Below are 14,491 nucleotides of genomic sequence, written 5' to 3' on the forward strand. Positions count from 1 at the left end.
GACACCATAGGAAGAGAATGTTCCAGGCTCCAAGTCAGCCACAGACACTTCCTGGCATGAGGGATAGTGAGTCAGTCATTTGGGTTTCTGATCTCAGCCAGTTCTCTGGAAAGCAGAGAGGAGTGGGGAAGAGAAGTCTGCCACACTGATTCTGGGAAGGCTAGATGGAATGGTACATGTCCTCCAAAAATGTCCCATAAATGGGCACAAGCTGATGAGAAGAATTCAGGGAAAATCACAGCAAGACATTACACACGGAAGTAACGCTGCTAATTAGCATGCTGTTCTTATCTCCTTTTCTCCATTGCCCATTTGTTAAAGCTTTCCTCACTTGGTTTGGGTTTTTTTCTGTTTGGTTGGTTGGCTTTTTTCCCCTTCATCCTTCATCCTATTTGCGTACTAAACATAACAACCATTTACTGGACATCTAATGAATGTTGACTCTGAGGAAAAAAATAGCAATGCCATTTTACAGATGGCAAAATCCAAGAAAATTAGCCCTATCCACACAACCATTTAGAGGTTCAAACAAGAATACACAGTCCAGACTTTTGGCCAGAAAGTTTGAGAATCTAGCTCCCCCAGATCTATTTCCTCGGTAGTATTTCTAGACTTGGAAGATATGTTTCCTAGTAAGGAGCCTGTGTCAACCTGCTCTCAGATTTCTTCTTGTTTCGCAGTGGAATCCTAGGTAGGACATGTCACTGACATTCCTTACATGTCTGTCCACTGGGTTAAATAGCATCCCCACTACAAGGCTGGGATTGTTTTTGAGCCTGCCTTTCTAATGAAATATGCAGTATCAATTTCTCTATCTCCAATGAGCATGTTTGGGGCTCAGGGTTTTGTTGTTCTGTTTTTTTTAAATGCCCCAGTATGTCTAGGCTGGTCTCAAACTCATGCATAGCCAAGGACCATCTTGAACTTCTAATCACTTTGCCTCCATGTGCTAGCATTACAGTCGCGTACCATCACATCCAGTTTTCAGAGGTACCAGAGAATAATCCCAAGGGCTTTGATATGCTAGGCGGGCACTTTACCAACTGAGCCACAACCACAGCCCAAGTTTCACTTCTTTAAACTGTCAGGTCAAGGTTTAACTAGGCCCCAGGACCTCAGAGCTTAAATGAAGTCTTCAGCAAGGTCAGCAAGTCATACAGTAGCAGAGTCTGGCACATAATAAATTGCCATTATGTCTTAATAATTTGCATTGTATTATATCATATTTAAGTATAATGACCTACACAGGTAATTTACCCATCTTGATCAGATGACTTTGATTGAGGCTTTTAATCAATTTTGATATTTAAATGCTCTACAATGAACTATTCAAAAAATAGTAAAAGGAAATAAATCTTATGAGGTGGTAAAATATCTATGTTGGGTTCTACAATCCAGCACTGTCATTGTCCTTAAGAAGTTACTCACTGTCGTGAATGACTAAATCAAGAGGGGAAAGTCAAACTGGCCTTGAACTGTCTGCACAAAGAGCCTCTGGTACAGCCCTTAGACTTCCAAGATGGAAAGATTAGAAACTTTAAGTGTTCCCTGATGTTCTTTCCAGCCTCCTCCTGGCCATCTGAGTTGACTTGGGGGCAAAGTCCTTCTGCCTGTTCATCAAATTAGGTGCCTGCTGCCTGGACCAGAGAACAACTTCCATAAAAGGATTTTAAAAGCTCAATAGAAGCCTGGGTTATCTTTAAGAGACAGAAGACCCTTGAACCAAATAAAAACCCCCAAAACAGTAAGTGAAATATATAGTAGAAGTTTTTAGGACTCTATATATCTTACAGAGCCCCTGGCTTAGAGGAAGCCTCTGTGTAGTCTACATATATTACCTACTGGAGGCTGGAGCAAATAACAGGAGATGGTGTGGGGATGGGATTGATACTGGTTACAGTGCTGAGGGGATTCAGTAGTTCTATAACTGATAGTGTTTAAGGCAGGCTCATTTGTATGGGTACATAGAAAGCAAGTCCCTTGAAGTCAGAGATTTGTCTCATTTGTTCATTCCTGGATTGTTAGTCTATGTCTGACACACAGTAGGTACTCAATAAATATTTGTACACTATATCATGGATTGTCCAGAGAGACAAACCATCACCACCTCTCCCTCCCTCTATCTCTCCCTCCATCTCTCCCTGTCTCCTTGTCTCTCTCTGTATCTGTGTCTCTGTGTCGATCTCTCTGTCTCTCTATACCTCTCTCTGTGTGTCTCTTTCTCTCTGTCTCTCTCTGTCTGTCTGTCTGTCTCTCTCCTGCCCTAGATAAATGGTTCCTTCCCTGTACAAGCTTCACTTTCAAAAGGAGCCACATTAAACAGTTCAGACATCCTGCCAGTGGTCAATTACAGGCACAACTGTGGTAAATTGGGCTGTGGGCCTGAGGGAACTGATGCTCAGGTACAATGGTGCTGATGAAAAGCAGCAGGCACAGACCTATGGGGCTGCTTAGGTGGGAGACCTCCCACGTTACAATCTGTTGTGTTATTTTATAAATCAAGAGTTTCTCCCATCCGACCAATTGTTGGATGAAACAGACTTTCCGCCATTCTTCGCCACTGGGCAGACACTATGTGATCTTCACTGCTGCTCATCAGATGATATCATTTTACCTGTGACTGCTCAAAAGCTATCTGGCTTCCCAGAGCCCTGAGCAACGGCGTGAATGAACATGGCTGGACACTATGAGACCATGCTCTCTCTCCCACAGTCGGTTCCAATGTTCAGCAGGCGAAAGCTACCCATCATTAGAGGAAATAAGACCCTCAATTGGCTCAGACCCAGGGAGAAGCCAAGTGAGAGAGAAAGAATGAATAATCCACCTGCAATCTTCAAAGATTTATCATCGAACAGAATCAGCAAGCAATGAAAGAACTCTCAGAGCGTAAGGAGTCAATGGCCCAAGAAAGTAAAACTTCCTGGCAGACAGGGACAGCTTAGACACAGCCCAAGATTCCCTAGCTCTGGCCTTACTCTTTCCAATCAAAGCCCTAATATTTTGTTTCTGTCCTACAGAGCCAAGGTGTAGACCAAAAAAAAATCTGAGGACCTAGTTCAGAGGACTGATTCCTGCAAAGAAGTCGTGCATTTCCATCTTGCATGACCTGACACTGACACGAGCCATCAGGAAGATCAAGGATCTAGTGGGCGTGACCCTGGAATGCGGCTCCAGCAATGTCACTGGCACGTGTGACTGACTCAACCAAAGATCTTTTCTCTGTGAGCTTCAGCCTTCCTCTTTGCAAAACGAGAATGATAATCCTCTCAGACTGCAGATTCTTGTGAAGGTCGTGTTTTTCAAAGTGCTTTGAAGAGGGTAGAATTTAGGAACAATACACATATCTGGCATTATTAGATGATGCCAAACTCATAGTCATTAGTTAAACCAAGCCTGTTCTGTGACGAGTGTTAAGCCCTAAATACTCTCATTGCACTGTGACAAGATCTCTCTCCACACAGTTACAAGCCATCAAAGTCCCTTCCCCCATGGGCAGAAAAGAAATAGGACCTCCACGGAACAGCTGTGACCGTATCCCTGGGCTAAGAAACAAGGTGTTCCACAGAGCTCCTCTGGGCACCATTAGGACTCACAATCCAGCCGCCTCCATCAGTGTCCATGTCGCAGTACACCTGCATGGGCCGGCTGGCATCGCCGTTGAGGTAGATGGTGTAGAGGCCACTGGCAGCGTTGGTGTTCTGCTGAACCTGACTGCAGTCTGAGGGTTGTGGAAATCGGGCGTCCACTGAGACCAAGCAGAAGGGCAGTTTTGTTAGAAGGGAAAGAAGAAGAGACATTGTGGCTTTCCCCATGATGAGGCAATTCAATGGAAATTATTTCATAGCCTCCTAAATGACTTTGCTTTTCCCAATTCTTAGCTCACATATTGGTCGTGGAACATGGTTTTAGACGGAAGGCAAGCTGGTCACCACTCTGTTCCCATAAAACTCTGCAAATGCACGTAAGTTAGGCTTATGTCCCTCCGTGTCCTAGGTCTGCTCTCCTAGGTACAGGACTCAACTCTCCCCACTGCCCTCTTTAGTCCCATCACTGTGGGGTGGATTTGTTTACAAACCGGAACCCCATTTTTACTTCTCCATAACTCCATGCCCCTCCCTGGCCACTCTAATACCTCTCTTATTTATTGTCACTTAAAGGGCTAGATTCCACGTTACCTGTAGAGAGGGTGGTAGACACACTCCGGCTCCGCTGATTACCTTTAAAGGCAACCAAGGAGACAGGATAGGTAACACCCTGTTCCAGGTCTTGCAATTCAAATCTCTGCTGGCCTCTTTGGAGCTCCACCTCCTATAAACAAAAGCGATTATAGGCAGTGAGCAACACAGGCTCTCTTCCCAAGCACCCTGGGCTTTAGCGGGATTTACAAGTCGGACATTAGACACTCTCCTAGAGAGTGAGCACTCAGCGGCAGCCCAGAATCCCAGTGAGTATTGGTTACTTTCCTGCAGGGCCATGCCATGAAGAGTCCACACTGCTAGAAAGGCTAGCTGAGAACTGAGGCTATGCATGGCCACCACAGCAGATACCCGGAGAGGCACTAACTATAGCAACTGCAATCAGCAGCAGGCTGACAATGTTTGACTAAGAACATGTTTTTAGAAAGACAGCAAACTGGCCATCCTAACTGTGAGACACAGAGGTAGTTGGTATTTCAAGAAACCCTGAATATGCCTCACTCACTCTATAAACATTGGACTAAACTCTCCAAGCCAGACAGTCAGATGCATTTGTTGTAATAATGAGTAAGTCAAAGTGTTCTTTTTTTTCCTTCTTATTTCTTTTTTATCTGTTTGGTTTACTTATTGCCACAAAGAGAACAACAATTTTCTACTGGCCAAGTTTGCTGGACTTCAGAGATTCCTGAGGAAGGCTAGCCCTTAAACTACTGGTCATCTATTTATTCAGTGGATTTTTATCAGTGGCCTTGTATGTGGCTGCCCACACCTCTGACCCTAGCAGCTTTCCAGACCGAAGCAAGAAGAGTTCAAGCTTGAAGTCAGCCTCAGCAATTTAGTGAGACCTTGTCACAAAAGAAAAATACTGAAAAGGGCTAGGGACATAGGTCAGGCATAGAGCACTTGTCTAACATGTATGACCCTGAGTTCAATCCTCACTGTTGCCAAAGACTAAAACAAAAGAAAATATCCGCATGCTAAGCACTATCCTAAATGCCTTAGATTCAAAGAAACCAAAAACTTCTCAGTCCTCCTGGAACCTAAATATATTAAACAGGCCCAACGATTTACAGAAAAGGTGGAGGGGGAAGGAAGTGTGGAGGAGAAGGAGAAAGAGGAGGAGCAAAACAAGCAGGAGGAGGAGCTATAGCAGAGAGAGTTGGTGCAGCAGGAAGAAGTGCAGGAGATACAGGAGGAGCTGGTGCAGGAGGAAGTACAGGCAGAAGTGCAGGAGGAGCAGGAGGAAGCAGGAAATAGCAGAGCTGATGGTGGGGCTTGTGATACAGAGTTTGCCTTAGTATGCACAAGCCCTTGAGTTTGAGCTCAAGATAGAAATTCAAGATAAGCAGTAAAAAAAAAAAAAGTGAATGATAAAATGGAGAATACACAGAGCCAGCAAATGTGTAAAGTCAGCTGGGAGCAGGCACAGAGGTCAGTCCTTACACTGAGAACGCAGCGCTCACAAATAACTGTGCTTAGCAGGCAGCAGATCCACAGGCCAAGCCAACCAGTTGTTCTGCAGGGAGGCTGCGAAGAGAAGGCACCAAGAGAAATACGAGAAGTCCTCATACCTTCACGGTGCCATTTGGGAACTGGTAGGTCAAAATGTAGCCGTCAATCTGAGCAGAGGGGGGCAGCCAGGTCAAAACCCCACCGGAATGTGTCACGCCAAAGGGACGAAGGTTTTTGGGGGGGTCGATTTCTGTAAATGAGAAGCCATGTAATTATTGTTCCTAAACCACGCCCAGCTCTAAGCCATCTGGTTTTCTTTTCCTCCTGCGTGCTGTCCCATTTCTCATCCAGCCTCCAAGCCGCTGGCAAGTCTGTTCCTGCTCGGAGTCTCCCCAGCTCTGCCTCTAGAAGTACGGACCGGACCGGTGGGGTTCAAGAGGACCTAGGAAGGTGGCATCGAGTAGTCTCCAGAGGGAGGAACTCTGGGCCTCGTTTTCCCAGTGGATTCCCGGAGCTAAATATGAGCAGTCTAAGTTGGCACACAGGTTCTCTGTGGCGGTTGAGCTTCTTGACTGATTTGGAAAGATGAGAGTCACAGATCACAAAGGGCCCTGTCCAGAGAACCCAGGGATCACTCAAAGTCACCTACCTGTCTGGAGAGGCAATGAAAAACTGGCATGCTTCTAATGCCTAGCACTGACAGACCCCCAAAGACTTGTATACTGAGATTAGGAACCATAATGTATAAGGGGACTTGGGATAAATTTAAGTTAATACAAACATAAAAAATGTTATTTTTTTTTAAACATCTAAGTGTATGACCTTCAATACATACCCAGTACAGAAATAAGAGATAGTTTTTATATATTTAAAAAGAAAGTGGGTGTGGTCACTCATAGCTACTATACCAGCACTCAAGAGACTGAGCCAGGAGGATTTCAAATGCCAGAGACCTTCCTGTGAGACTCTTTCTCAGAAACAGGGGGAGGGCTGGTGGCTAAGAAGGGTATAGACAAGACCAGAGGGAATTCACAGGCGTGTGAGCACACATCTGAGGTGGGCCTGGGGGTGTGAGCAGACCCCAGAGGGTGTGCATGGGGGTGTGAGCAGACACCAGAGGGTGTGCATGGGGGTGTGAGCAGACCCCAGAGGGTGTGCATGGGGGTGAGAGCAGAAACCAGAGGGTGTGCATGGGTGTGTGAGCACACACCAGAGGGTGTGCATGGGGGTGTGAGCACACACCAGAGGGTGTGCATGGGTGTGTGAGAAGACCCCCAGATGGTGTGCATGGGGGTGTGAGCAGATACCAGAGGGTGTGCATGGGGGTGTGAGCACACACCAGAGGGTGTGCATGGGGATGAGAGCACACACCAGAGGGTGTGAATGGGGGTATGAGCAGACACCAGAGGGCATGCATGGGTGTGTGAGCACACACCAGAGGGTGTGCATGGGGGTGTGAGCACACAGCAGAGGGTGTGCATGGGGGTGTGAGCACACAGCAGAGGGTGTGCATGGGTGTGTGAGCATGTACTGTAGACTAGGAAAATAAAACCTGAGCAGAAATGCTGATTCCCACCAAGGCTAGTCAGAATGTTCATATTTTTAAGCAAATACGATATGAATGGAAATTTCCGTTTTGAAGGGAAAAAAATCATAAAAGGCGATTCTAATTTAGAACTTCCCAAAAAGACATCTCCAGGCTATTTTCTACCCAGTAGCATTTCAGCTGAGAGCTGAATTGTAGTATTTTAATAGAAATCAGACAGCTGTTGTTTTGAATTAGGTTGTTTTGACAAATTTTGAGTCTCTGTAATATCAGCTTGGTTTGATTTTCAAAGTATAACATCTGGCATGGATCATTCGCTATCCATCACACAGAGAGCCCGAATTTCCTTCAGAATCAAATCAGCACATAGCTATTAACATATTTTGAGGCATTTTCTGCCTCCTCTTTGATTAACCACCGTCCCCTGGCTGTGGACTTGGGATGTCTGACTTGGTTAATTTCCTGTTTCTATGAAGCGGGAAGATGATAACTTGTTGTTGTCTTTAAATTTTGGAAAAGTGGGGCTAGCAAGATGACTCTGCCAGCAGGTGATTGCCACTGAGCCTAACATTGTGAGTTTGATCCCAGAACCCATGTGAAGGAAGGGGAGAAACAACTCCTGAACATTGTTCTCTGACTTCCACAAGTGTGCTGTGACATGCTCATGCGCAAACGTGTGTACACACACACACACACACACACACACACAGAGAGAGAGAGAGAGAGAGAGAGAGAGAGAGAGAGAGAGAGAGAGAGGAGGTGGAAGGAGGAAATGAAGAGGAGGGAGAGATGGGGAGAAAGGAAGGAGAGAGAAATGTAATTTGATTGATTTAAATCAGGGAACGTAAAGAAACGAGAACATAAATGGGGGAGAGGAGAGGAGTCGGGAGGAGGAAGAGTAATGAGGGAATGGAGAGGTGGACAGTGGCCATCCATGGCCTCTAGGAGCCACACAAGGTCTAAGGAGTCTGGAACTAGGGAGAAAGGCATCTGGAGTTTGGTTTTTAATTTTTCTTTTACACATGTTTCTAATGTGTTTTTTTTTGTTGTTCTTAGTATATTTTAACATGGGGGGGGGGGCTGTAATGCTAGCTAATTTTAACTAATAAAAACTATCAAGAAATTTAAGGACCATAGAGGAGATAAATGGACCTTGTTCAGAATGCCTGAAGGGACCACAGACTTTGGGTCCCATGGAGGCCCAGTCAGTTCCTGATTCTTTCTTCTCCCAACAGGAGCTGAGACCCAGCCAGCTTCTAACACAAACCAGGACAGAGATCCTAGCATCTGCCCCCAGCCCATAGGCTGGGGAAGAATAACATATCCAATATATACCGTGTGCCCTTAGGCCTATCTGACCTGTCAAAGCACCACCTCAGAAAGAGAACTATGTGGTTAAAGAGAAGTCTCAGAGGATAAAGTGCTTCACATGCATGCATGAGAATCTAAGTTCAGACCCTTACCACCCATATAAAAAGCCAGAGGCAGTAACACATGTCTGTAATACCAGGACAGAGGAGGCAGAGACAGGCAAGGTCCATTGAGCTTTACTGACCAGACAGCCTAGCCAAGACAAAGAGAGACCATCAAAAAACAATATGAATTGCAACTGAGTAAGACACCTCATGTAACCTCTGAACTCCGTGCCCATGAACACATGCATACATGCACATGAACATGTAAACACATAAAACACACACAAACAGGGTTAATGGAAAACCACTTTGGAAAACATCTTCAGATAAAGCAACCATCCCTCCTCCTTCCCTCCTCACCCTTTTTATAAAGGAAGACTCACTCTTGGAAAGAGTGAAGTATCAGTACCTGTTAGGGCCTTGGTGTCAGCCTTCTTGCTCTCCCGGGCCCCCTTCTGGGCCCACACATGAATGGTATATTCCATGCCTGGCTTCAGGCCTGTCAGGATGGTGCTGCTCTGATCCTTTGACACTGGAATCTCCTTGGTCTCTCCATCCGCAGAAGTGTAGCGAACCATGTACCTGTCAATGTTGGCTCTCACTGGGTCCCAGGAGATGGTGGCTGTATTCTCTGTCACTCGGTTGGTCACCAAGTTCTTAGGGCTGTCAATTTCTTTTTTTAAGATTTATAAACAGTTGAGTTTAGAACCATGGAAAAGCATCTCACCACCCCCTCCACAAGAGTTTTCCTCCATTCAAGAGAGCTAATAATAGTATAATTATTACTGGTACAATTTTATCACTAGCAATGCTATAAATACAGAAACAAAGCAGATATAGTGGCCCATTCCTGCAATCCTAACAATTTTGAGGCCAGAGGAGTACAAATCCAAGGACAGATGGGGCTACATTGTAAGGAACTATTTCAGAAATTAAAAGAAAGAAAGGAGGGAGGGAGGAAAGCAAGGAAGGGAGAAAAGGAGGGAGGAGGGAGGATATGAGAATCCCCCAGTTTCCATTTTCCAGGGAAACAGACACTGGATGTTACAACCAACAGCGCCATGTCTTCTCTACATTTGTCCCTCTGGAAATGTTCTGTCCTTTCCATTCTCATCAGCAGCACTGTGGAAATCAGAACTAGCTAAGTCACTGAAACCATCATTGGAACAATCCATTGTACCTACTGTGCTTCACCAAATATTCTGCAGCCCCTTGGCTTACAAAAAAAGAGCAATAAAGACTCTCATCCCTGTTTCTTGTTTTCAGACAAAGACCTCTCGGCTCTGAATTTTGAAATCTCCCACCATCCCCAGGGCATTCTTCTTTTCCTCTCTCTATCTTGATCATTAGTATTTTCCCCTCCATCTTCAGTCTCAGAAAATCAATATCAAGGATCTCCCTTCTTTTCACATTTCATGCCATTTCACTATAAACCAGAGAAGGATCTGTGTATTTCAACATCACTCACCTCACATTCAAGCTCAGCTCCATCACGGCCCTGCACCACGCCACCAAATCTGCTAGTGTAGGTCACTAAAATGTTCTGTATGGGCAACTGTCTAGTGGACATGGACATCCCCCAGTTTACTCAGTCTTTTTGTTTTATTGTTTGTTTGTTTTAATTTACTCAATCTTTGAGTGACATTGTACAGAATAGATCCATTCCATTCTTAGAAAACTCTCAGTTCTTGGCTTCCATAGTTTCATACTTTTCCAGTGTTCTTGATACATTGGCACCTCTGCCTTGCCTCTTCAGCCCTTTGAGTGTAACCTGCATCCACTGAAACATCTAAAGATTGGACTGTATGTTCTCTCATATTCTCTCCCTCTCCCTCTTCCCCTCCCCCTCCCCTTCCTTCTCCCTCTCCCTCTCTCACTTCCTCTCCCTCTCCCTCTCCCTCTCCCCCCTCCCTCTCCCTCTCCCCCTCCCCTCCCTCTCCCTCTCCCCCCTCTCCTTCCCCCTCCCTTCCCTCCTCCCTCTCCCTCTCCCCCTCTCCTTCCCCCTCCCTTCCCTCCTCCCTCTCCCTCTCCCCCTCCTTTCCCTCTCCCTCTCCCCCTCCTTTCCCTCTCCTTCTCCCCCTCCCTCTCCCTCTCCCTCCCCCTCCCTTCCCTCCTCCCTCCCTCTCCCTCTCCCCCTCCCCTCCCTCTCCCTCTCCCCCTCTCCCTCCCCTCCCTCTCCCTGTCCTCTCCCTTTCCCCCTCCCCCTCCCTTTCCCCTCTTCTCCCTCTCCCTCTCCCTCTGCTTCTCACCCTGTCTTTCCCCCTTCTTCTCTTCTCCCTCCTCCTCTTGTTCTCTCCCTCCTTCTCTTTCACCCTTTCTTGCGTCTTCCTTCTCTCCCTCTCTCTCATCTTTCCTCCCTCCCCATATGTCACAAATATGATCCTATCATATCTGTGCTTTGAAATATTTCCTGGCTTTCCTGTGGAACAAGAGAACAATTCTAAGGCCCTGGTTTGTGTGCACTACTGCAGATCCTCTACAAAGCCTGGCTCATCCCCAGTATGTATTTGTGAAACTAATAAAAGCAAACCATGTATTTAGCCAAAGAATCTCACGGGTGTTTCAAATTTAAATATTTAAATCTTCATTGCCTCCCTGAAGAGAGAAACATTTCCCAGACTCCTTTCTCAAAAAAAAAAAAAAATAGTACTGCACTCTTCCATATTGCTCGAAGCAGACAATCATACTTGATTCTTTATTTTCCTTATTCCATGTCTTATAAATCAAATACTATTGCTTGTATCTCCAAAATATGTTGTCAGCCATCTCCTTCTCTGTATTCCTATTGCTGTCACTAACCAGATTTTAATAGCAACTCCTTTACTGATCTATTTCTTACCTTGTCAAATCTTCAACTTATTCTCACTGTGTCCTGAAAACTGTTTTCAGATGAATGTCGTGCTGTGTCTCTAATCTACAGCTGTGGCACAGTTTCTCCGGTAGGCACCAAGAGCTCCTGGGTAACCTGATGACTTGTTCCTTCCCACCTCATCTCAGGGCAACTGCACTCTCCCCTCTCACTCCAATGATACCTACCTCTCCCCATTTCTGAATCATCTCATTATAGATTACAGTCCTGAAATTACTTATACTAGAAATGGCCAGCCTCTCCTCCAGATTGTCCAACCCAGCACTGAGCCATCAGTCAGAAGTCTACAACATGAAATGTGGTTAGTCTGATAACCACATTTATAAGTAAAATAATTTATTTTACTTCTATTTATCTAATTAAAGTAGTTGGGTTTGGGGGGTTGTTTTGTTTTGTTTAAGTTTTCAAGGACAATTTAACAGGACAGTGTAGCAGAGTTAAAGCTGAGCGTGTGCCCATCCAGCTGAGGACCTCATTCTTCAAGCTGCCTATTACTGAGGCCAGGCACTGTGTCTTGGATCTTAGAAAGAATTCTGAGAACTGATGCATGGAATATTCCAGTCGTGCCCTGCCCTTTCCAGGGCCTCTTTACAGGCTGGAATGCAGATGTATGTTCACCAAGTAAGCAAATGAAGTTCTCTAAGGGTGACAGACACACAACAGATGAGGAGCCTGGGTCTCCTGCACTGAAGGAGCTCCCATGTCAGCCCTGAGCACTTACACTCTGTTTTTCTGTATAAATTGCATTAACAGTCATTTCTCTGGTGCATCTGACAATGTGCACCCTATGACCACCTCATCCCATCTGATCACTACACCTTCCATCCCACGCTTCTCTTGACCTACACCATCTTCATGTCCTTCATAGAATGTACCATCATTTACAGCTATATATTTTCCTTTTTATCTATTGCCTGCCTCTCCCACTGCATGTCAGGAGAGCACTGATCATACTTAGTTGTTTGTCACTTCATTCCTAGGTCCATCATGCCCTTAAGAGATGGTGATGAAAAGTTATCTTTGTACTAGACATGATGCTCTTCTGCTTCCCAGGGTGACATTTATAACTTTATACCACATGGTTTCTATTAGGTCAAGTCTACATGGAACAGCTTGTCTCAAAACAGTTCTTTAACCCAGAAATTTTACAACTTTTATATTAATTTCACATTAGTTCCTAAAATCTTCAGTAGCTGGGAACATTAACAATTAAGGGCACATGCTTCGGGAAAAGCTCCAAGGCGTTAGGGGACCATTCACAAGAGGTTCTGGTACTGTGCTTTGTTCTCTCTGAAAGGGAATGGAAGGTTTGGGTTTGGGTGTCTTTCCTTTCCTTTCCTTTCCTTTCCTTTCCTTTCCTTTCCTTTCCTTTCCTTTCCTTTCCTTTCCTTTCCTTTCCTTTCCTTTCCTTTCTTTCTTTCTTTCTTTCTTTCTTTCTTTCTTTCTTTCTTTCTTTCTTTCTTTCTTTCTTTCTTCCTTTCTTTCTTTCTTTTGTACATCAAAACCCTCAGTAAGGTTTTAAGAAGTAGAACTTTCGAGAGCAGAGCCCTCACTACGGGACTGGCACCTTCTCAGGAGTGGGCAAGTCAGCTCAGATCTGGGCTTAAGTTCAAGACCTTGCCTTCTCTCAGTCTTACATGTTCATTTTTCCATGTGTGCTATGATACAACCCAGACACTAGGGATTCTTCTCTACAACTATAAATAAACAAATAAGTTTGTTGTTTACAATTTTACATTGTCTCTGACAGGCACTATGTATGTTGGAGAAAATGGGCTAAACTGCCCTCCTGAAACAGTCTAGTCTCTGAGGTCACAGACCTCAAAACCCCAGTGCCATCACACAGCAGTAATAAGTGAATCTCTATTATTAACCCAGCCTGTTCATTCTTTACCTCCTCTTTCACATCAATGTAAGAAAAGGAAAAGAATGTTTGCTTTTCTGTGACAGGCTTGGTCTTCCCAATGAACAACATCTGTTACCTGTGGGGGCCTTGGTTTTGGCCTTCTTGCTCTCCCGGGCCCCCTTCTGAGCCCACACTTGGACGGTGTACTCTACACCTGGTCTCAGGCCTGTGAGGACAGTGCTGCTCTTCTCCTTCCTCACTGGAATCTCCCTGGTCTCTCCATCAGCAGATGTGTAGCGCACCATGTACCTGTCAATATCAGCCTGCACCGGGTCCCAAGAGATGGTGGCTGTATTTTCGGTCACCTGATTGGTCACCAGGTTTTTGGGGCTGTCAATGTCTACAAGAAAAAGGTCTTAGTCAATATGTGCTATTGGGTCAGCAAGATGGCTCAGTCAGTAAAGATGCTTGCACAAGTGTCGCAACCTGACTATGGTCCCTGAAACTGTAGGAAAGAACTAACTCTAAAAATTATCCTCTGATTTCCACATATACACCATGTCCTATGTGTGCCTATGTGTAAACACATGCACACACACACATGCATATAATTGATGATGGCAACAACAAGAAATCAATATGCATCCTTAACAGGCCCAGGGTACAGAAACTGATAGCTATGGTGACTAGTGTGTGTTTTCATTTTCTGTCATTTTCTATCTCACACACTCTGTTTTGGTGGGTATTTGTTCATTTGCTGTTTCTTATTTGTCTTCATTCATGCACTATTTCTTCCCAGGAATGCTTCCCTTTCCAAGAGGAGACCCCAACCAACCAAAATCAAAAAACCTAGAGTATGACTTCTACTTAAAGTTCAAAAAAACTAATTTCTCATTCATTTAGTAAGGGCTATCAAGCCTTGCTCTATATGCAAGGCATGCTGCAGGCAACATGCAGAGATTTGAATTGGAGACCTTGGTTTTTCAAACAAGTTTGTGTCCATTAGCATGACAGTAAAGCTCTCTCATAGGACTTATCATTTACAGTGACAAATTTGTTTTGGATGGACAAAATATTTGGATGTAGAGAACCAAACCTTTACTTGTGACAGAAGATGGAAAATCTAGGAATGCATAAAGTAAATTTTGATTTTTTTTTCATTTTTTT

At 44.8% G+C, this 14,491-nt stretch overlaps 1 protein-coding gene across 5 annotated transcripts in view; it reads right to left on the bottom strand.

Annotated features, from left to right (window-relative positions):
* Tnn (tenascin N) overlaps nt 1-14,491 on the bottom strand; it is a 71,207-nt gene that overhangs the window by 16,584 nt on the left and 40,132 nt on the right. For all 5 annotated transcript variants that reach the window (XM_052200625.1, XM_052200623.1, XM_052200621.1 and 2 more), the window contains 5 exons: nt 13,461-13,724; nt 9,019-9,282; nt 5,768-5,898; nt 4,176-4,308; nt 3,594-3,745 (listed from right to left, as the gene is read on the bottom strand). In XM_052200625.1, coding sequence (XP_052056585.1) covers nt 3,594-3,745; nt 4,176-4,308; nt 5,768-5,898; nt 9,019-9,282; nt 13,461-13,724 — 944 coding nt within the window. The remainder of the gene's footprint in view (nt 1-3,593; nt 3,746-4,175; nt 4,309-5,767; nt 5,899-9,018; nt 9,283-13,460; nt 13,725-14,491) is intronic.

The sequence above is a fragment of the Apodemus sylvaticus genome, chromosome 12 (genome assembly GCF_947179515.1).
Source record: "Apodemus sylvaticus chromosome 12, mApoSyl1.1, whole genome shotgun sequence".
Lineage (NCBI taxonomy): Eukaryota > Metazoa > Chordata > Mammalia > Rodentia > Muridae > Apodemus > Apodemus sylvaticus.